General features: G+C 40.4%; 1 protein-coding gene across 5 annotated transcripts; it reads left to right on the top strand.

Annotated features, from left to right (window-relative positions):
• Positions 1 to 407: 407 nt before the first annotated feature.
• Positions 408 to 22,235, top strand: LOC122015084. 5 transcript variants are annotated; one of them, XR_006120825.1, is made up of 11 exons: positions 408 to 2,947; positions 3,316 to 3,448; positions 3,532 to 3,620; positions 4,522 to 4,760; positions 16,160 to 16,246; positions 17,680 to 17,779; positions 19,232 to 19,448; positions 19,525 to 20,379; positions 20,868 to 20,964; positions 21,054 to 21,249; positions 22,063 to 22,235. XR_006120825.1 is itself a non-coding variant. In XM_042571761.1 (9 exons), exons 2-9 carry the CDS (start codon positions 812 to 814, stop codon positions 19,875 to 19,877), a joined length of 3,354 nt encoding a protein of 1,117 aa, XP_042427695.1. In that variant the 5' UTR covers positions 408 to 582; positions 670 to 811; the 3' UTR covers positions 19,878 to 21,027. The 5 variants fall into 5 exon arrangements, 1 of the variants encoding a protein (XP_042427695.1); XR_006120824.1 differs by having other exon boundaries at positions 19,525 to 20,964; XM_042571761.1 differs by lacking the exons at positions 21,054 to 21,249; positions 22,063 to 22,235 and having other exon boundaries at positions 408 to 582; positions 670 to 2,947; positions 19,525 to 21,027.
• Positions 22,236 to 22,646: the final 411 nt, after the last annotated feature.

Here is a 22,646-nt window from a genome sequence, read left to right on the forward strand (position 1 = left end):
GTATTAATCTCAACCTCTAATTGGTCTATCGTCAGGATTAGTTATACTTAAATCCAATTAATTATAGTTAAGATAACAAAAAGGATAAATATATATATATATATATATATATATATATATATTTTTTTATGAATCACTTTTTTTTTTTTTTTTTGATAATAATGAAAAAATACGAGGCTTTTTTATTCTATTTTATTTTGTGCTTAAAAATATTTAAAATACGCTGACTTTTCCTGCTGGGTCATAATCCGATTATAATTCGTCGATCAATTTGCCAATTCGACGGCGATGGCGAGGGAAATAAACTGGAAGTGAAACGCTCCAAAAATATTAATGCACGATCGGAAAAATAAAATAAAATAAAATAAAAACCGGAAAATCTAGTCGTTTAAAAAGTCTCGAAAGCACGGTAACCACCCCAATCTCCTCCACGGACCTATTCGGCCCTGCGAGCTCCCCCCTCTTCGTCTCCGCCTCGATCTCGCCTCTCCAACCCTAATCCGACCGCGAAGATCCATTTGCCGCCCTCAATTTCTGTCCCCATTCCGCTCCGATTTCTCGAGAACCCCATCTCAGTTTGAGGTATGCCGGATCCCGCTCTTCCGATCCGCTGCTTCCTTGGGGGTTTCGATCTTTCATTCCTTTTTTGTCATATTACTCTTGTTCTAGGGTAAGAGTCGCGTTCCTCTTTCGTCTGCATCCCATCGGGATTCGTGGGGAGTCAGCACCCCTTATTCTTTGTCTCTCGACGCGGTTTATCGCCTTGGGTTCGCAGTGATTGTTGTTAGGTGGAGGATTAGGGTTTTTTGGCATGACCTCGATGGAGAAGGAGAGGATCGCGGTGAAGAAGATTAAAGGAAATGGAGTCTTAGCTATGAAAAAGGCTGATGAATCGATTAGGGAGAAAAAGCGGAGATTGATTTTGAGTGATTCCGAGTCGGACTCGGATGATTTTTTGGTTTCTTCAATTCAGGCGGATCGCGGAGGGGCTCAAAATGGAGACATCTCGGTCCGTGGTGAAGGCAATGAGGTGGATCCGATGAAGGAAAAGGCGGACGTGGAGAACAGAAAAAAAGATTTGAGGTCAGATGTCGTAAAACAAAATGAAGATGTCGCAGTTACTGATAAGAAAGGAGTTGCTGAGGCAGAGCTCGCCAGAAAGAGCATGCGAGAATCAGCCGATGCTGAGTTTCCTTCAACAAAATTGAAAGAGTCTTGGGAACTAGAAAGAAGGAAACGATCTCTAATTGGAGGTAGCGAAGTCAAAACTTCTATTTCACACACTGTGGATGATGAAGAAAGAATAAATGAAGACGAAGATGTTGGTTCTAAAACCCTAATCCCTGCACAAAGGAAGAAGGGTAGGGTGATAGAGAACCAAGCACTGTCAAATTCACAAAAAAATGGAAAGCTGGCAACTGAAAAGCTCAAGTTGATAGAATCATCAGACAACGAGAGACTTCATATGATGGATAGAAGAAGCAATGCTGCTGGCGACAGGCGAGCAAAGATTGGGATTTCACGATCCAAAGATGGGATACTGATGGAGGAAAGGAAAGCTGGTGTCTTGAGAGTTCTACCAAGTAACAAGAAAGTAGATGGGCTTGAGAACCATTCGAAAAGGAAATACGAGGACATCTCTAAAGACATAAACGCAAGTAGTGTTGCTACCTATGGCGCAGTAAAACAACCATCTCTTTCCCATTGTAGAAGGTTTGATGGTAATTCAAGCCTAGGGGCTACAGTCAGTAGAAATGAAACGAGGAAGCCAAAAAAAGACGTCCTTGAAAAAAGTGAATTCAGTGAGCCAGAAACAGAACAGAAGATTGTTTCTCCTAAAAGAGAAACCAAGGATAGAACTGATATTTCAAAAAGCGAGACTGGTTTGAGAACAAAGAGCAGCTGCAGGGCAGGAACTTCTTTTAAGACAAAACAATTTTCCAAGGATGCAACTGTATCTCGCAGTACTGAGAAGCAGAAACTTAGAGATCAGATAAAAGGCATACTTCTTAATGCTGGTTGGACAATAGATCTGAGACCGAGAAGAGGCAGAAAGTACGAGGATTCTGTTTACATACCTCCTGAAGGCCATGGTGGTTATTGGTCAATCACAAAAGCTTATGCAGTGTATCAGGAAAGACTAAACAGAAAGGGTAATGTGGAAGGTGAGATCTCCCGTGGTGGAAACTCTAGAACATCTTCTACATGTAACTCAATTGTACCTCTGGAGTCCCTTGATTTACTGAAGAGAGTTGTTGTTAACAAGAGAAGAAGGGCAGAAGAGTCAGAAGAAGATGAAAAAAACAAAAGGAACAAGGTGAAGAGAAAATATGACAAGAGACATTTTATAGATCAGGATACAAAGGGTAAGCTGGCTTCGAACTCAATGTTTTCTGTTAGTACCACATCTCGCAAGAATCTTCACCAACGGAGAAGCAAACAGAGAGGGCGTGCCCTGTTGGTTCGTGGTAGTAACCAGGAATCAGAAGCTGACGATGATGATTATGTACCATATGTCTGGAAAAGGACAGTTCTTTCATGGATGATAGATATGGGTGTCTTGCCTATAAATGGAAAAGTGAAGTATATGAACCAGCTAAAGACAAAAACAAAGTTGAAAGGCCAAATAACTCGGCAAGGAATTAATTGTAGCTGTTGCAGTAAAAGTTTTCCTGTATCCAAGTTTGAGCTTCATGCTGGTAGCAGAGTTGTGCAGCTGCAGCCGATGCAAAATATATTTTTGGAGGATGGAGAAACATCCCTGTTCAATTGTCAGATTGAGGCATGGAAAAAGCAGGATGAATCTGAAAGGAGAGGATTCTACACTATCGATGTAACAGGTGATGATCCCAATGATGATACTTGTGGTATCTGCAGTGATGGTGGGTCCTTGATCTGTTGTGATGGTTGCCCGTCAACATTTCATCTGAGTTGTTTGGGCATTGAGGTGCGTCACACGGAATATCACTTAATTTTTGGAACTCCTTATCATATTTCTTTCATATGACAAATATAAAGGTGATAGAAATGGATATCATTACCCTTTTTTGTCATACACGCATATTCTTTCATCTCCATGGCCATTATATTGGCGGATTCTAAAAAGTATGTTGATGGAAAAGTCTTTTTGCAAAATCATCGATTTCTATTACCACAGCCAAGGTTTAAGTTTTGTAACTTTCCTGGTTATTTCATATGCATGAATCCACCTCTTTTTGCTGAATTTTCTCTCATTGTAAGTTCAGTCCTCCTAATATCTTTGTCCTTTGGTTTCATTATTCGTGGTGTTTCACTTTCGTTGTATTTTGTTTCCAGAAGCTTCCTCCTGGAGATTGGCACTGTACAAACTGCTGTTGCAGGTATTGTGGGAGGATCTCTACTGATCCCAGTGGAGAATCTGATGCAACAGTTTCCTTAATTCTTTCTTGCCACCAGTGTGAGGCAAAATGTATGAATCCTTAAGTTACTTTCCAAATACATTGTCTCCATGTTTTCTAGAATTCTTGGCGTCACGTATATTTGATTTTGCAGACCATGAAGATTGCATTCCCGACAAAGAATCTATTTCTGCCACTTCCAAGAAGTCAACAATTTCTTTTTGTGGTCAAAGTTGTAGAAAGGTACAAATGGATCCTTTTTTGGTTTTGTTTGACCATCTCATGTGAGTTCAAGTTCAATTATCTCCCTTGTTGGATTTTTTAAATTATTCCTAGAATAGTTTAGATAAATCAACTTACCAAGTTTTTGTGTGCTTTTTTGATAACTTTGTTACATCAAATGCCTATTTGGTTTGGTTTCATTTCATGCACATTGAGTTATATTGTATTAGGAACAAACATGGGATGGATTTGATATACTAGAAGGTTGTTAGATAAGCATATGATGTTTCTTCCATTTGTAAGAATTCACTTTTTCTGAATAATGCATATGAATTCCTTCTAGTCCCATTTTGTCTTGAAGTAAACATATTTCATGATCAAAACATGGGATCATCCTTGTATGTGAAGACTAGTGTATTAGTATCCTTATGCTTCTTAAGTGGAGAAACGTCCATAGAATATCTGTTTATAAATAAATTTTATATTGCAGATCTTTGCAGACTATTATGTTCAAGATGTAGGAACCTAGGGAAAAAAATTATCTTCTTAATATTTAGGTATTAGTTGATTTTCTTACTGAAGGTTTCAAAGCACAATGTTCATGTATTGTGACAGGTTTTAAATTTTGAATAATATGTCTAAGATCCATTTAGATGACCCAAATAATTGGGATTAACATGGCTCAATGATCATGCTGATCAGGTTCAATTTCTTGGATGCTATCATCTATTCTTTAGGCACTAAGTAAAACATTGACTTTTCTTGCAAAGAACAATCATTCAAAAATTCAAAATCTTTAAGTAGCAAAAGTTATGAAGATGATTTTTTAAAGTCTTCTAAAGCTTAAATCTTGAAGTCTTGACTGTCAAAATATGTGTTTCTTTTGGTCCAAGCAGAGCTATAGTAATTCTAATTACTGCAGATTTTCAGAGGATTACAGAAGATTCTTGGGACTAAAAATGAGATTGAAGCAGGATTCTCATGGAGTATTGTTAGACGTTTTGACGAGGATTCCTCTATATCCCCAATAAGGTCACGCCAGATGGTTGAATGCAATTCAATGATTGCTGTTTCCCTTGCAGTTATGGATGAGTGCTTTCTTCCAATTGTTGACCAGAGAAGTGGCATTAACCTTATTCATAATGTTGTGTACAATTGTGGGTAAGTGTCTATCATAATTTGTTTTTCTGAACTTCACACACTATTTGTTAACTAACAATGGTCTATATATATTTCTGGGTAAGGGGTCTGAAGATATTGTCAATATCCTGGAACAACCAGATTGAGATCAGAGTGGACTAAGTTTCCGCTGTTGGAGATGATCCAGAATGGAACTTATATTAACTTGAAGTTCCTTTTATACTATTTTTGCTGACTCTTTATCTTTCCTATTAATGACTTTCTAATGCTCTCGCTGAGTCTTTATTTTCCCTGCTCTCGCTGACTCTTTATCTTCCTAGTGTATATTTGGATGTAGATTTATGGATTAATTGCGTAGTATTTATGGATGTAGATTGGGGGTTTGTCTAAGAAAAGAGGGCATTGATCCCGGGCCAAATGGATCAGGCTCACCCAATTGGCATAATGGGCCTATCTTTGGTTGGTGAAATCTAGATGGGGCGTGCCTCCGACCGGCTTGAGTCTGTAGAGAGGCATCTTATACCAATCTGGGCGTCACATAACCTGTCAGAAGGCTACATCCAACCGGTTAACACACGGTCGAGAGGACCAATGGATATCCAGTATGTAGGAGCGAGGAGTATCTGGCCTAGAAACACCCGATCGAGCATGGTGCCTCAGCCAGGCAATGCCCAATCGAACAAACCTATGGGGAGTCAATTGGGCAAGGTCCGATTGGTTGGATCGGACAAGCCATACGCTGACCAGTTAGAAGTTTGCTTCTCCTATCGCGGCTGATTAGGATAAGTTATCTTCATCTTTACTTTGATCTCCATCCAAGTGCATATCTTGACCTTTGGGGGGACATGTGGAGGCTCCTCCTATTCCGACACATCACAGGCCTCCTCGTCAAGTTCAGTCGAAGGAGGTGGAAGCCCGATCGACTGGATGAGTCGAGTTAGTCAATGGTCACCTCAATGATGCCATGCGGGAGGGGTGTGAATCTCTTGTATTTATGAGAAGCATGTGTTGAGAGATTGTGTATTAATGAGGCGTCAACTAATCATAGGTCCTGGATTGGGCGTAGGGCATGTCGCCGTTGTTCTTTTCCAAAGTCGCGTCGGATTATGTGATTGGATGGAATAATTACGTTTAACTAGGGTAATGATTTGCAAGGATTTTCTTAATTTTTGTGCCCGATCGGATGACATAGAAATAATCCCGCCTCTTTTCCTGTTTATTCGTCTTCTGCCTTGCTCCTACTTCGGGCCATTGCGTCCGACGATCTTTCGTAAGTCCCCTCCGTTTGCCTTTTGATCCTTTTTTCGTCCTTAATCCATGGCCCATGGCCACCTTCTCTCTCCCAATATGAGTAGACTCATTCGTCCCTCACCGGAGAGGCCCGCACTGAAATGCGGCTATCTTTCGACATTTCAACTGACCATTAGATTCATATACTGAATACGGATCAAGTGCCATACATGCCTCCTCTGGATTTCCTCACCTTTTCTGTTCAATTAGAAAGTGGTCTTCGTTTTCCAATCCGTAAATTTTTAGGGAAGTATTGGAGTATTTTTTAGATTCCTCTCCATCAGTTAGCTCCAAATGCTTTTAAGATCCTAAGCAGGATAGCGGTGATCTTCAGACTTTACCAAATATGACCCCCATTTTTTTTCATTATTTTTATCATCCAAAATGGACGGAGCTTGGGGCTTTCCACTTCATGGCCTTGGACGAGTTTCCCTCGTCTCACAAGGGGTGGAAAAGTCAGTTTTTTTACATAAAACCACCAACTCCCTTTACTTTCTTGATCGACTAGCAAGTAGAACTGCCAAACCCACTGTCACTCGGACAATACAAGAAGGATTCTGAGTATAGGAGGGCCCTGGAGCTGCTGACCAACATGTGCTTCAATGCGATCAAGATAATTGAGAACGAGAGCTTATCGTACCGTGCTTGACTGAGCTCGAATGTCGCCGATCTAGAGATGTCGCTCAGTAAGTCCTACAGTATAACTTCCTTCTATGAATAATAATGCTCCTTTTTTGATGTAGGTGTCACTATGTTGAATTTTTCGATAAACAAGCAAGTGAAGTGGGACCGAGCGACCCTACAAGCACTCCTGATGCCGGAAGTTTCTGAAGATGCTGCAAACGACGCAGAGAATGAAGCTGAGCTGCCTCCCTCCCAATCTCCAATGGGTATCGGATTTGAGGGAGAATTGTCTAGCCGAGTGGGGGAAATCAGGGAGAGTTCCCAAGAAGCACTCGGTCGTTCGGTCGGATCCGTGGAAGCTGTGCCACCATCTCCTCATCTCTCGGATGTGACAATGGAGACCCTACTTCAATCTATTGAGGCAATGTTGCCGATCAAGGAGATCGTTGAAGGTACTGAAGAGACTGCCTAAGTGTCTACCCCTCAAGCTCCTGCTCAACAGAAGAAACGCAAGCACCGAGCGTCTTCTAGTCGGAGGGGCACGACAGCCGAGTCACATGCCCTTCCCTCGGAGTCTATTAGTGTGCTGGGAGAAATGCTGGTGGATCTCCACGACGAAGTTCTCCGCAGTCGGGTTCACCCAGGCCGAGCATGTCGGTCGGAGTGCAACAAGAGATGCCGACAATGACCCGCCCGATGGTCTATTGGATCCGTCGGAGGGGAGGTTGCTCTCGAGCTGGTCAAGACATCTACAGAGTTAAAAGTAGTGGCCACCTTCACTAGGGTGCTGCTCGGGTAATGCTTAGCGGTGGAGAACACATGCCGAGCCAATGGCTATGATAAAGGAAAGTGGGTACGTCGAGGAGCTGAAGCCATTGGATACGATTGAGATCAGCCGCTATGCGAATGCCTCCATGCTCAAGGTATATAACCCGATTGAAAAAATATAGTTCACGATTTACCTTTGATGCTAATTTAGGTGCCCTGTTATGGTCGGAGCACCTCAAAATTCATAATCGGGTGCCCCATCTAATGAAGCAGATCAGGTTGCTACAACAACGAGTGAAGGCTTTGGAAGCCAAACTGGCTACACCTACCCGAGCGGCAGAAGAGGTGAAAGTCGAGGTAGCTCAATCCCGAGAGCAGTCCCAACTGTAGGCGAGTTTGTCAACTCGCCTGTGAGAAGAACTTGAAGTGGCCCGGGCGAACATTGTTGCTGTAGAGGCTGAATTGGAGGCGGCCAACCTCAAGGAGGAGGAACTTCTGCAAACGTGGATCACACCGTTGGAGGCAGATCGGAGCGCTTGACTGCATAAGTGGGACTGCAAGAGGCTTGAATCAGACATCATGAGGAGTAAATTGCTGGTCTGGGCAAGCAAGTGACCGACCTACGGGAGCACTTGACTTGGGCAATCGAGAGCACCAAGACGCTGAGAGAGCAAGCAAATGAGGCTATTCAGAGTCAAGGAGCGACGATCGTACAACTGGAGCTTGTGAAGGCGGAGTTGGTGGCTTATAACAAGAAGAGCAGCAGGTGAAATTCAAGGATGATTTCCCGTAGTCAATAGGAATATTTCGATCTGGCGTCCAAAAATGGAAGTGAATGTAACAAGGATTTGAAAGCGTAGTCCAACAAGTTTTCAAGGCCGGGTATTTTCCGCTCGGTACCTACCTCCTTGGACTTCCTCGACCCACAAAAGGTGTGGGAGGATTTGCCCTACTAGGAGAAGGCAGATAAATGAAGGGGCACTCTTATTTTTCTTTGTAGTTGGCTGAGAGACCTTATGTTGTAGAAATGAAACTACTTCTATATTTTTTTATTTTTGTGTATGTACTGATGGGAGGTGTAATTGTTCACTGTCCGGAGATGGCCCGATCAAGTAGCCGTTAGGAGCGTTCTGATCGAAAATTGTTGAGCTGTTCCGATCGTGAAATATTTGGGAGAAATTCGGAGAGAGCTCGACCGGGCGATCATCAGAGGCTTACCGATCGAGAATCGTTGAGTTGTTCGAATCGCGAAATACTTGTGAATTTAGTTTAGCTTCCACTTGGGGAAGCTAAGCTTTCAGACCTTTTGGTTAGCTCTCGCTCAATGAGATAAGCCCCTTCGGACCTTTATTAGTGGACGTTATTAGCCCACGCTTGGGGGAGGTTGAACCCTTTCAGACCTTTGATTAGCTTTCGATCAGGAAGGCTAAGCCTTTTCGGACTTCTAGTTAGTTGACTTTATTAGCTCCCGTTTGGCGAGGCTGAGCCTTTTCGGACCTTTGATTAGCTTCCGCTTGAAAAGGATGAGCCCTTTCAAACCTTTGGTTAGCTCTCGCTCGGAGAGGTTGAGCCCTTTTCATACTTTTGGTTGGCTCCCACTCGGAGAGGTTGAAACTTTTCAGACTTTTGGTTAGTTGACTGTATTAGCTCTCGCTTGGGGAGGTTGGGTCTTTTCGGACCTTTGATTAGCTCCCGCTCAGGGAAGCTGGGCCCTTTCAGACCTTTGGTTAGCTCATGCTCGAGGAGGCTGAGCCTTTTCGGACCTTTGGTTAGCTTCCGCTTAGGGAGGTTGAGTCTTTTCGGACCTTCGATTAGTTGATTTTATTAGCTCCTGCTTGGAGTGGTTGAGCCCTTTCAGACCTTTGATTAGTTGACTTTTGAACCTTTTCAGACTTTTGGTTAGTTGACTGTATTAGCTCTCGCTTAGGGAGGCTAGCCTTTTCGGATCTTTGATTAGCTCCCGCTCAAGGAAGCTGAGCCTTTTCAGACCTTTGGTTAGCTCCTGCTCGAGGAGGCTGAGCCTTTTCGGACCTTTGGTTAACTTCCGCTTAGGGAGGTTTAGCCTTTTCGGACCTTCGATTAGTTGATTTTATTAGCTCCTGCTTGGAGTGGTTGAGCCCTTTCAGACCTTTGATTAGTTGACTTTATTATCTCTCACTCGGGGAGGTTGACCCCTTTCGGACCTTTGGTTAGTGGAATTTCATTCATTCGAGATGGAGTGACGATCACCTTGAGCTTTTCTTTATAAAATGTGTATGTACATGGCAGTTGCAGTTAGAGCAAAATCAAAATGTAAGGATATTTATTGGGTCTATAGGGTTGTAAGTGGTTAGCACTCTATGGTCGATCCAACTTCTTTCCATTTAAATCTTTGTATGGATATTTATTGGGTCTATAGGGTTGTAAGTGGTTAGCACTCTATGGTCGATCCAACTTCTTTCCATTCAAATCTTGCAGATAATAGCTCTCGGAGTTTAGCTTGCAGATAACTCGGTAGGAACCTCCTCATTATCTCTCGAGCTTGTTGACATTGTTGACCGGTGTGACTTTTTGCCATACGAAGTTGCCTACTTTGAATGATTAGGAAATGACTCTTTTGTTGTACGTTTGCCTCATCGTCTGTCGATAGGCCATAAGCCGGGCGGCAACTCTCTCTGATTTCAATTACGAGGTCAAGGTCGAGAAGTCAACAATGAGCATTGTTTTTATCCTAATAGATATGTCGTTGAACGAATTCTTCGCTCACCTTAACCGGAACCACGACCTCTTCTCCATAAACTAAGTGAAAAGGAGTTTGACCGGTGCTTTCTCTCGGGGTGGTCCGATATACCTAGAGGATACTTGGTAGTTCTTCAACCCAACTATCTTTCACATGATCCAGTTTGACTTTGGAACCGTGAATGATTTCCCGGTTGACCACTTGTGCATGTCCATTACTTTGGGGGTAAGCTACTGATGTGAAGGCTTGTTGAATGCCAAATCCTTCGTACCATTCCTTGAGCTTGCGACCCTAAAACTGCCTGTCGTTATTGAATGCCAACTTGTGCAGAATTTCGAACCGACAAACAATATTTTGTTAGAAAACTTTCATTACTGCTTCTTCAGTTATTTAGGCCAATGCTTCAGCCTCAATCCACTTGGAAAAATAGTCGACAATAACTAAAAGAAATTTCTTGTGTTGTAGCCCTACTGGAACGGTCCCATATATCTATCCCCCCATTGATCGAAGGGGTAGGAGACGGTGGATGTTTTAAGAAGCTCGATTGAACAATGGGAAAGATGTTGATGCATCTGGCAATGCTCACACATAGTTACAAACTTGGTGGTATTCGCTTGTAGGGTTGGCAAAAAATAATCGGTCGACAAAACTTCCTCAGCGAACATCCGACCCCTATATGATTGCCGCAGATGCTTTCATGAATTTGCCACATGACATAATCAGTGTCATCATGCCCAAGACACTTAAGGAGGGGGTGAGAGAAGGCTCGCCAGTATAGATGATCATCGATAAGAGTGAATTAAAGGGCCCTTTTTAATAACCAAGCTTGATTTGAATTGGTAGGAAAAACGCCATGCGGGAGGAAAAAAATGAGAAAAGCTCTCCATTCAGTGGGTTCTTCTCTGTCGGCTTCCTTGTCAATATGAGCAATGAACATTATGTGAGAGATTGAGACATCCAGAGTCCAGGTGGCTAAGACACTTGTCATTTTGGCGAGCTCATTAGCCTTAAATGTATTCGACCGGGGTATCTCCTAGAGAGTCACTTACTGAAAATTGGCTCTCAATCGATCAAAGGCTTCTATATAATGTTTCAGCTGATCATTCTTGATTTCAAAGCTCCCTTTTATTTGTTGAGAAGCCAACAATGAATATGCGTGGATGATGACTCTAGAAGCGTCCACACGCTTAGCCACTTGAAGATCGGCGAGTAAGGCTTTGTACTCAGCCTTATTATTGGAAGCCTAGACAAGTGTAAAACATCCTTTCGAGGAGAGATCAATAATATCCCAACCCCACTATTCTGTCGGGTGGAGTCATCTACATATATCTTCCAAGTGCCTTCTAAGTCGCGATTGGTTGCCTCTACTATAAAATCTGCCAGGGCTTAAGTTTTGATGGTTGTCCAGGATTGATATTGAAATGTCATATTCGATGAGTTTTGTTGTCCACTTAATTAGCCGCTCGGAGTCCTCTGGGTTCATTAATACACGTACCAAATGGTTGTTGGTGAGGACGGTAATTGGATGGACAAAAAATAGGATATTAACCGCCGAGCCGTTAAGACTAATCCGAAGGCCAGCTTTTCCGAAGTAAAATACCGTCTCCACATTTATCAATAAATGCCTGAAGAAAAAGATAGGGTGTTGTGTGTTATTCTCTTCTCATAGTAAGGCTGAGTTGATCGCTTGCTTAGCTGTTGATAAATATAATAATAATTTTTCCGCTGTAATCGTCTTGAAGAGGGTTGGCAGACTGGATAAATACTCTTTGAGCTCAGCGAAGGCTTGATCGTTTTTTTCGTCCCACTCGAATTTAGAAGCTTTGTGAAGAATTTTGAAGAATGGAATACTTCGGTCAGCCGACTAGGAGATAAATCGAGAAAGTGCTATGATACGGTCGATCAACCTCCGTGCTTCTCGGAGATTGCGAGGAGGGGGCATCTTTTGGAGCACTTGAACCTTCTCCGAATTGACTTCAATTTCTCGTTCAATCATCATGTATTCGATTAATGTCCGCTTTTTATGCCAAAAAGACATTTACTCGGATTCAGTTTGAGCTCATACTTCCTTGTGGTGCTGCATGTTTCTTCAATATTAGTTATTAAATCTCTAGTTTACTCGGTTTTAATGAGAATATAATCAACATAAACTTCTACATTCCTACCGATCTGGTGCCTAAACACCCGATCCATCAGTCGTTGATAAGTAGCTCTTGCATTTTTCAAGTCGAACGACACAACCTTATAACAAAAAGTTCTGTGTGCGGTGATGAAATTAACATTTTCTTGATTCTCCGGGGTCGAGGGACTTGATGATAGTCTTGGTAAGCATCCAACATACAAATGAACTCGCATACTAAGGTAGAATCAACTAGTTGATCGATGCGAGGGAGGGGATAACAATCCTTCGGGCAAACTTTGTTGAAATTCCGAAAATTGATACACACCCCCCATTTTCCTCCATGCTTAAAAAGTAAGACAACATTAGTGAGCCAAGTTGGGAACTGTACTTCCCGAATGTGGCTCGTCTCCAAGAGCTTAGTAACCTCCACTCAGATTATCTTATCTTGATCTGTCCTGAAATGTCTTCGTTTTTTTCTTGACCGGCCAGGAATCAGGAAGAATGTTAAGTCGGTGCATCATCAGAGCTGGAGAAATGCCGGTGATTTCTTTTGCCGACTAGGCAAAGACGTCATGGTTTGTGGAGATACAAGCCACCAACTTTTGTTTCAAGTTAGGGTGACGATCTGCAACTATCCGGGTGGTCCCGTTTTCCCGCTCAAGATGAATCTAGACCTCTTCCTGCTTTTCTTATGGTCAGTAAGATTTTTCATTATCTGCCGCTCAGGCGATAGAAACGTCAAAAACAACTTGCAATGTTTCCTAAACTTTTCGAACTTTGTGAGAGTTAGTTCGGACAACGTCAACATAACACTTCCAGGAAGTTAACTGATCTCCCTTGACCTCCCCAACCCGATCACCTATTGGGAACTTAATTTTATGATAAAATGTGGAAACTATCGCTCGGAAAGTATTTAGCGCCGGTCTTCTCAGTACAGTATTGTAAGAGGAAGAAGTATTTACCACCATAAAAGGCATCTGTGTGGTTCTCTCCAGAGGTTCTTCTCCGAGTGATAGGGAGAGGTAGAGCTAGCCGAGCGGCTGCACTTGAGGCCTAGTGAAGCTGAATAAGGGAGTGGTCATGGGTTGTAACTCCTCATCATCAACTTGTATGTGATCGAGAGCTTTTTTGGAAGATGATGTTAATCGAGCTATATTTACAAAGACCCTTTTTACATTATAATTAGCAATCAAAATTTGAATTACCAGGGCGTCTTCATGAGGGCAATCAACTCCTTCTAAGTCTTTTGGCTCGAAGCTTACGGAGGAACTGACTCTTTGCTCTCTCAACTGATCCCAATAGAATAATTTTCTAGTTGATGAATGTGGGTTTTTCGGACCCGAAATGAATTTCCGTTAGTTGATCCTTCAGAAATTGTGCCAACAGTTCCCTTGAGGGGGCCTTGGCTTTGGCCTTGTCTTTGTCTTTTCTCTTGGAGGCGTTGATGCTTTTCGTTGCCACTTGGGAGGCGTCCGAGAATGCCTGTCCGATCGGTAATCTTCATTGTTGAGGTGATCCGTTCGGGGAGTAGTGGGATGACAAGGTTCACGAGAACGATGCCTTCGATTAAGCGAGCGCCGATCAACAACCCTTTGAATGTGGTTAGCATAATTGTAGCATTCCTTGGTTGCATGACCCCTGATTGGTGATAAGTACAAAAACGATCCATCGTCTTAGGGCGCCACCTACCGGAGCTGTGGTTTGGTTGAGCAACAACTTCTACCGTTTAAATTGCCTTTTTCCCTCGACGATGCATCGACTGGTGATAATTTGGTTGGGATTCTCTCGCTCACAAGGGAAGAGGGGGTGTCTTCCGCTCTAAGTGAGGGATGAGAGCACTTAGAACTCCAAGATCCTTCCTCTAAGCGAATTGGATTTTTTCCACGGACCAAGTAGATTGTCAAAACTAGTTAGGGGTTTTCTTACCAAGGATTTGAAGAAGTCCCCTTCTACTAGGCTTTGAGAAAAGGATCAATATCTCAGAAGTCGCCGAATATCTTGACTCATCTAATTGAAACGTTGAATATAATCTTTGAAAGTTTCCTTAGGCTTCTACTCGAGAGCGAATAAATTCAACGACATCTTGTGATTCTGAAGTCGCCGAATGAGTGAACAAAGGCTGCAAGGAGTTAGGTGAAACACCTTTGAGCTGAGCCCGAGGTGTGGTTAGAGGCACTCGACATTTCACGTCATCAAAATATTGATGTAATAAGGCGATATTTTCAAACTTGCATACATGGTCTTCTGGATCAGTAGTACCACTATATTCGTCGATCATCGGTAGTCAATAATGATGAGGCAACAGATCTTTCAGAATGCTTTGGCAAAAAGGAGAACTATTATGGCTCTTCGGTCAATTGACAGATGACGCTTTGCCCTGAGCGAGTTCTTAGGACTGTATGTTCGGCGGCCCTCCCGATGTCATACATCTGAGTATCTTGGTTCAGGTATACATTCCAGATGGTGCCAATTTGATCCTATGCCAAGACCTCGGAGGATGATCTACCGGTGAACTGACAGATGTGTTGACAGTTGTCGTTGGAACCGTAAGGAGAGGGAGATCGGGGGGAGATATCACCATCACCTAGAGCACCTGTAGATGAGAAAAGGCAGAAGAGGAGAGTTAGAATGGCGCCAAGATGCTCAGCGTTGCCACTCCGATGTTCAAGTAAGAGACGGTGAGAACATGGAGAAATATGCAGAACATGGAGAAATATGCAAAGAAGATGAATAAAGGAGAACTCTTGGATCAAAGAAAAAATCTCCCCTCCCATGGATGGTGAAGTCCCTGTTATCTTCCCTATTAATGGTTTTCTAATGCTCTTGCTGACTCTTTATCTTCCTTGTTGCTGCTGACTCTTTATCTTCCTAGTGTATTAATGGCTTGTATTAATTGTGTATTATTTACGGATGTGGATTGGGGGCCAAATGGATGAGGCCCACCCAATTGGCATAATGGGCCTATCTTTGGTTGGTGAAATCCAGATGGGGCGCACCTCCGACCGGCTTGAGTCTGTAGAGAGGCGTCTTATAGCCTTCTCTGCGTCGCAAAACCGGTTAGAAGGTTACCTCAGTCAATTTGATTGTCTGGTTTTTGCGAGTGCATTTGTTATTTGCAATTGCAATTCTTTATATGGCTAGTTTTGCACAAAATCTGGAACACCATCCTGGAATTGTGTTCCTTATTTGGTAATTTTAAGTATTTTTTTAAATAAAGTATTTATGACATTTATGATTTTTTTATTGTTGAAAGCTGAGTTAACTGACAACATTATGTCACTTCTAATCCTAGTTAAAATTACTCAATAGGGTGTTAAGGAGATTTGATTTATAAGGCTTTTGTTTTTCAATATTGGAATCAAAACAAAGAGTATGCAGAAAATAAAGTATCTATGACATTTATGATTTTATTTATGGTTGAAAGCTGAGTAACTGACAACATTATGTCACTTCTAATCCTAGTTAAAATTACTCAATTGGGTGTTAAGGAGATTTGATTTATAAGGCTTTTTTTCGATATTGGAATCAAAACAAAGAGGCAAATGTTTCATCCACAAAAAGTTAAAAATAGTGGTATACTGGTGTTTCTTTTTTGATACTTGCATGTTAGAAAAATAACTTGTGACCAATTCAAGTCATGTCTATCATGTCTTAAATCTAACTGAAAATGGAATTGCTGAATTGAAGTTTGTGGATCAGTAGCAACCCACTAGATGCTCCAAATAAAATATTTGCTATAAGTGTTATTTGCAGTTACTAACCAAATGACCAAACATTGGTGTTATACCCTGTTATGAAGTTCATTTTTTGTTCTTCATTCTCTACGTAGTACAATACTTACTATGATTTTGGTTTGAATGCATTTCTCATAACTATTGTCTTTGGTTTCCTGTGTAGATCAAATTTCAGTAGGTTGAACTATAGAGGCTTTTACACTTTTATTTTGGAACGAAAGGATGAAATTATTTCTGTAGCATCAGTCAGGTGAGCATTTTTCTATTCTCTTAAATTGCTGATTTTTTTATTTTCGGCATAATTACCACCTGATGTAGCCTTCTCTCAAACAAGTTTCCATGAAAATTTCATTGGGCCTATGATGTATTGACTTAAATTTATTGTTTCTGTTGGGTGATAGGCTGTTGAATTGACTATGATTCTTTGTCCTTCTCACATTTGTTAAATGAAAAATCTCATTTCTAGTGGCTGGAGTAATGAAAAATCTCAATTCTAGTGTGAGTCGTAGTAATGGCCATTATTTTCCCAACCTGCTAGCTGAATTGATTCGATTGATTTGTGAAGAAATTTCTAATCATCATATCCTTAGCTATAAGCGCTTGACTTTTTTTTGCATTGGAAGGTCACCATCATTACTGAGCTGTACAAGTCCCTTTTATATTTGGTGTCAACAACATGCCCTCCATTAACTTTTTTATTGCATTTCTTAAACTTCTCTTTGCCTCTTGCAAAAAGCAGGGTAAGGTTGCGTACAATGGATCCTTCCCCGGGTCCCCGCATAGCGGGAGCTTCGTGCACCGAACTGCCCTTTTTCTTAAAGTTCTCTTTGGTTTCCCTCTACACCTTACAACTTTAATTCCTATAGATTTGTCTTTGGACGTGCTCATATCATCTTAACCAATTTTCTCTAATTTTATTATCTATTGTAACTATACCTATCTTTCCTATTCATTTATGAATATTAAGTTTCCACTGTATTGATGCACTACTTTAAGATTACTATCTATACTATGTTCCTGATCTGCAAACATACTACCTTTTTTGCCTCTTCTTATCTTCCCTTCTTTTTTTCTTTCCATGTCCCTGTTATCTGCTCATATTAGTTATCATGATATTTCTAACCAGAGTTCAGCCAATGAAATATAGTATTATGCTTAGCTAACCCTTCAACTTTCCATTTTACTTTCATCTGATTGCAATAGATGTTACCTATCTAATACAAGCTGTCATTGGTCATGAAATATAGTGTTATGGTTTACTCTTCTTTCTCTTTCCTCCAGGGTTTTGTTGTTCCTTCTTGTTTCCTTGTGGCCTGGTGGGGATTGATTCATTTTGTTGATCTATCAAAAAATCTGGTGATATTTAGGTGTTTTGAGATCCAACCTGACCAGTTTAATTGAATGTTTGTCCTAGAGAAACAGGTTTTTAACCCAACTGTGATATATTGGTAAATCTGACTACTGATTGGCTTGTCAATAGTTGACCTAACTACTTTTTGATCTTACCAAGATAGCATGGCTAATCTTGGCCAAAGATGATTTGTTAAAGTGCATTCTAAAATTTAGGTTTTTTTTAACTAGGTGATTATATAGTTATGTTTCAGATTCCATTTAGCATCATCATTATGTTCTGTTTGCTAAAATCTTGATACTGATTTATGTTGATTCTATTGTGTTAAACAGAATTCATGGAACCAGGCTTGCAGAAATGCCTTTCATTGGGACAAGAAATATGTATAGACGACAAGGCATGTGCCGTCGTCTTCTTAGTGGAATTGAATCTGTAAGTTCTTTCTCTAGCATCTTTTTTAAGTAAAAGATAAAAAAAAATGTATATGTTGTTCCACTTGGTTTTTAATTTTTACCCTTCATAAATTCTCAAATTATCATTTTATTCTTTTTACCTTTTTATAAATTCTTTTACCTCTTGATTATAACTTAGTATGATGATGCAGTCTGCTTAATTGTTTGTATTCATGGTATATATTGGTTACGAGTCTTACAATTTTCAGTTGTTTGTCTGCTTAAACAATTAAATTAGAAGAGATCTCAATTATTGTTTGTGTCAGGCGTTGATCTACTAAATTGATCACCTTCATCTCATCTCATGCATGTGTAACTGCATGATATGATTTGTAGGCCATGCATATATGTACATGTGCAGCACTCAAATCAAACTTGTAAATATCTCTTATACCAGTAAAAGCAGAATTAGTTTTGAGCGCTTGTTAGTTTTCATCGACTATGATAAGTAACAGAGAGGATAAAATGCACAAGTTGTTAAGTAAATAAAAGTGCTTGAGATGACATGACTTACATAATGTAGACGAAGAAATTTAAAAAAGGCTGGTCCTAATATGGTGCCCATAAGTATTTCAATTGTTACCTTAAGCACCGTGGGCATTGAAGATGCATAGTTGCAAACTTTTAATATGGCGCTAAGCCTCGTCTCAGGAAAGAAAGAAGACAGTCAATGGACAAGATGATTACTAATTAGCTGGCAATATATTGATATAAGTTGATGGTACTATCCAAACTTTTAGGTGTGCATATGATATTTGTGTGTTTGCCATTTGGTGTTATTTTGTGAAATAGGGTTATCTTGCAGTTACACATTGTCAAAGACACTTTCAGCAATGACTTATTGGAGTCCTTTCCTTTTGGGATGTTGACACTTCCACCTATGTGTTTGTAAATATGCAGTGTTTCCTTTTTCATGATTTTTGCAGTATTGTGCTATTGCATTGGTGTTAGTTTTCCTCTCTTGTTTTGGAGGCCAGATCCCCTGGTCCACAAAAAAGTGGACCAAGGGATGGACCACTTGCAATTGCGGCCGAATTGTGGCCACGATTCGGCCGCAATCCCTCCTTAGATTCACCTTCCCAGGTTATAGTTTGGATTATAGTTTGGGTTCGAGCGTGTGGCCGGAGGTTGCTGGTGGGTGGTGGGCAAGTGGCCAGGTTACTCAGGGGCGGCCATCTGCCCCGACCCAAACTATGACCTGGGGGACGGTGAACCCAGAGAGGGATCACAACCAATTGCGACCGGACCGCGGTCACGATTTGACCGTAATTGTAAGTGATCCATCCCTGATCCACTTTTTTGTGGACTAGAGGATCTGGTCTGCTCGTTTTATCTTTCTTTTATAAAAAAGTTTAGCTCAATCTTTTATTTCTGAAATTTTCAATTGACTAATTTATTTTGTCTATTTGCATTAATTTGTTTTCATTTTCAGGCTCTCTCTTCTCTTAATGTTGAAAAGCTGATTATACCTGCAATTTCTGAATTAAAAGACACATGGATTAATGCTTTTGGCTTCAAGCCTCTCGAGCCTTCTGAAAAATTAGAAGTTAGGTCCATAAACATATTGGTTTTTCCTGGTACCGGTTCATTACAGAAGCCTCTTCTGAAAAATCATTCTTCTAAATATTATAATAGTCCTACTGATGGAGGTTAGCATGTTGGATGTTATTGACATTGTTTAATTGATATTTCTCTCTGTGTTTAACACGTGTGTTGTTTATGCAGTTGGAGTGTTTGAACATGTCATCAAGCATCATTATGAGACAAAGGCAGCTTGTGATTCTTCTGATCTCTCTGCTGCTGAAGCGAACCTCCCAAACTTGGTTAAGACCATGAATGATTGCAGAAATAAAGCCGAATATGAAGGAGAGAATCTTTTACCTTCTAGAATTTCAGATGAGTCTGCAGATTCTAATATCAGATATTCACTGAAGAATGCTGATGTTGTGTGCACTAACACTTCTCTTGAGGAATGTTCAACAAGTTCTCATGATGAAGATAAATCTCAGATGGATCTCACATCTGATAAGAAAACTGGGCTCATTGGCATTACATCAGATAATATGGAGAAAAAATGATAGCAGTTGAATGTGTCCATCTCCCAGCAAGAAGGTGACATTTTTTCCAAGCAAACCCCTCTGCTTGCCAAAGTCCAGGATAATCTTTACCTAGTATACTTCACACTTAGTGGAAGATTGTGCAACATACATGCGAGTATCTTTGTGGTTGCCAATATTTGTACCTCCACGTTTAATAATGAGGTTAGAGAGAGCATTGAACCTCCCATATGTTTCTTGGAATCCATCATTACTTTGGTTAAGAAACTAATTGAATCAGCAGAAATTAACTTTGAATCAGCAGAAATTAACTTTGAAACTCTGCCCAGCACCGTAATCCTACTTATCGTGGATCTACTTTTGATATAATATGTAATGAGAAGTTTCAGCAATCTAATATGTGATGAGAAATTTCATGCTGAATACTCAGATGTTATATTCATGCTCAGCAAAGAACCAATGCAGAGCATCCATAAGGTGAAAGCTGAAGATGCTGTTCTGGACCCTGAATTTTCTTCAAATGGTGAGGTTTCTGAATCTTGTACTTTTGAGGTCATCAGTAGGTATAATAGCGATGATGCTGTGAAAGAATTTTGTATTCCATACTCATGTGGTACATTTCTCAATACTAATGAAAACTCAAAAAGTTTTCCGTACAACAAAATTGATGTCTGATATATTCACTAAATAACGGTACTGGTGCAAGTGAGTAAAACTTATCTTCCACTAAGTGTTGTAAGATACAAAATCCGAGCGCACAGGTATAGCTTGCTCTCGCAAGTAGATTCAGATACATATGATGTCTGCCTTAATTTAAAGCCATCCAATGTGGTTCCTGATGTTGCTTTGGCTAAGTCCCGCCATGCTAATGTTGCAAATACTTCTTATAGTGGAAAATATGAGGCGACTTGCTGGACATATTCTTGATTTTTGTTCATGCACTGTTCATGATGCTTCTGATGTTCTTTGATTTTAAAGAGGTTTGATAATGCTCCTGAATCTTCTTCATAGTGCACCCTGTGGGAAGTCCAATGTATCTGTTATAGGGATGTATTTGCTTGGGGAAGATTGAAAGGTTGTGGAGATACCAGTTGCCACCTCTGATTTGGTGAGAAAGATGATGTTAATTTCTCTTGCAAATAGTAAAGACTAATATCATCAAGCTTCTAAGGTATTGCTTTATGCCTCTTGATGAAGCATTTTTGAACGTGGTCAACATCATGGAGGTTGTTGAACTTCATAATGTTTGATGTTCTCTAGAAAAATGCTCAGTATTGATCGTACGTTGGGCTGAGCGTGCTGATCGATAATTTGGTGCTAGCACTTCTGGATGGTGCAATATTGAGTTTGTACCAGAAGTACAAAAGGAAGAATGATATTAGCTTAACTTTGGGTAAGTACACTTTATTTACTTAATATTAACTTTGTTTTTATTCATCTGGAACCTTTTGTTACGTGGTCCAAATAATTTCAAAATTGTTGTTAAATTTTTGTAGATATTTTAATAATCTGTTTTGCTGTTGGTTGATGACTATTTCCTAGTTCTTCATATATTAAGTAATGTGAACTTGGCCTCGGCACCATCATAAGCTTGTTCTCACCTTATTTTTGATGTTACTTCAGAATATCTTAACTTTATTATCTTTAATAAACATCTTGAATGCATTAGCTTCAATTTTATAGTCTCCTACTTGGTTATTTTAATTTATTTACAGATTCTGTACAACATTTGTGAGCTTGGCCTCAGCACCGTCACCTGTGTTCTCACCTTACGTTTGATAGTTTTCAAAATGTCCCAACTTGTTATCTTTAAATAAACATCTCGAATGTATTTGCTTCAGCTTTATAGTCTCCTTTTTTGGTTTTATTAATTTATTTTCAATATCTGTAGAACATTTGCCTGAAACCCATTATTAAGTAATTTATTTGCAATGTGCATTAGGGCCTTCCTATTTTTTCCCTGCATAGGATTTGTTTTACAGGGTTCTTAATGCAACAAACGTAGCATTGCCTTATAGTTGCCTGTTGCATTAGAAAGTATAGCTTCTCCTTTATGTTCCAGTTGAATTCCTAATTTTGGATGTGGTTAAATATTTTTGTGAATTATCAATGGTGGTGGTTTTATATCAAATGGGTGATAAATTCTCTTTACTTCTGAATGTTGTAACCCAATTTCTTATCCCCTGCATTTTCTTGTGTCAAGCAGGCGCTCAATATTGCCAATGCAATTTTTTGACACATGGATTATTGACTATTACTAGCGGCATATTCAGGCGGATGATGAAGCTCCATGTATTGCTGGCTGGAAGAGGCTTCTCGTGTAGGGATGATGAAGCTCCATGTATTGCTGGCTGGAAGAGGCTTCTCGTGTAGGGATGATGAAGCTCCATGTATTGCTGGCTGGAAGAGGCTTCTCGTGTAGGGATGACAAATACGGAAAGATGTCTCATTTTCTGTAGGAATTTGGTCATCCATCGGTTAGATCCTAATGACACACATTTGTGGTATTCAATCCATTCATTCTGTAGAGTTTACAGCCTTTTGATGCATTTGTTGGGGCGCCTTGCATCTACACTATTTGAAACAACATTTTAAACTGGCCATGGTTTTTCATAGGCAGTCTAAAGTATGTTCTCGTAAGTTTTGATAACATACTTAGCAAATGAATATTATTTTGATCAGTGGATTTTATGATTGTTTTCCACATGCCCTTTGTCATTCAATCTCATTGGCGTTCTTTTGTGGGCGCTAAGGCACTGATCATATATCATGTAAAAAAGGCTAATTTTT

Source organism: Zingiber officinale, chromosome 8B (assembly GCF_018446385.1).
Source record: "Zingiber officinale cultivar Zhangliang chromosome 8B, Zo_v1.1, whole genome shotgun sequence".
Lineage (NCBI taxonomy): Eukaryota > Viridiplantae > Streptophyta > Magnoliopsida > Zingiberales > Zingiberaceae > Zingiber > Zingiber officinale.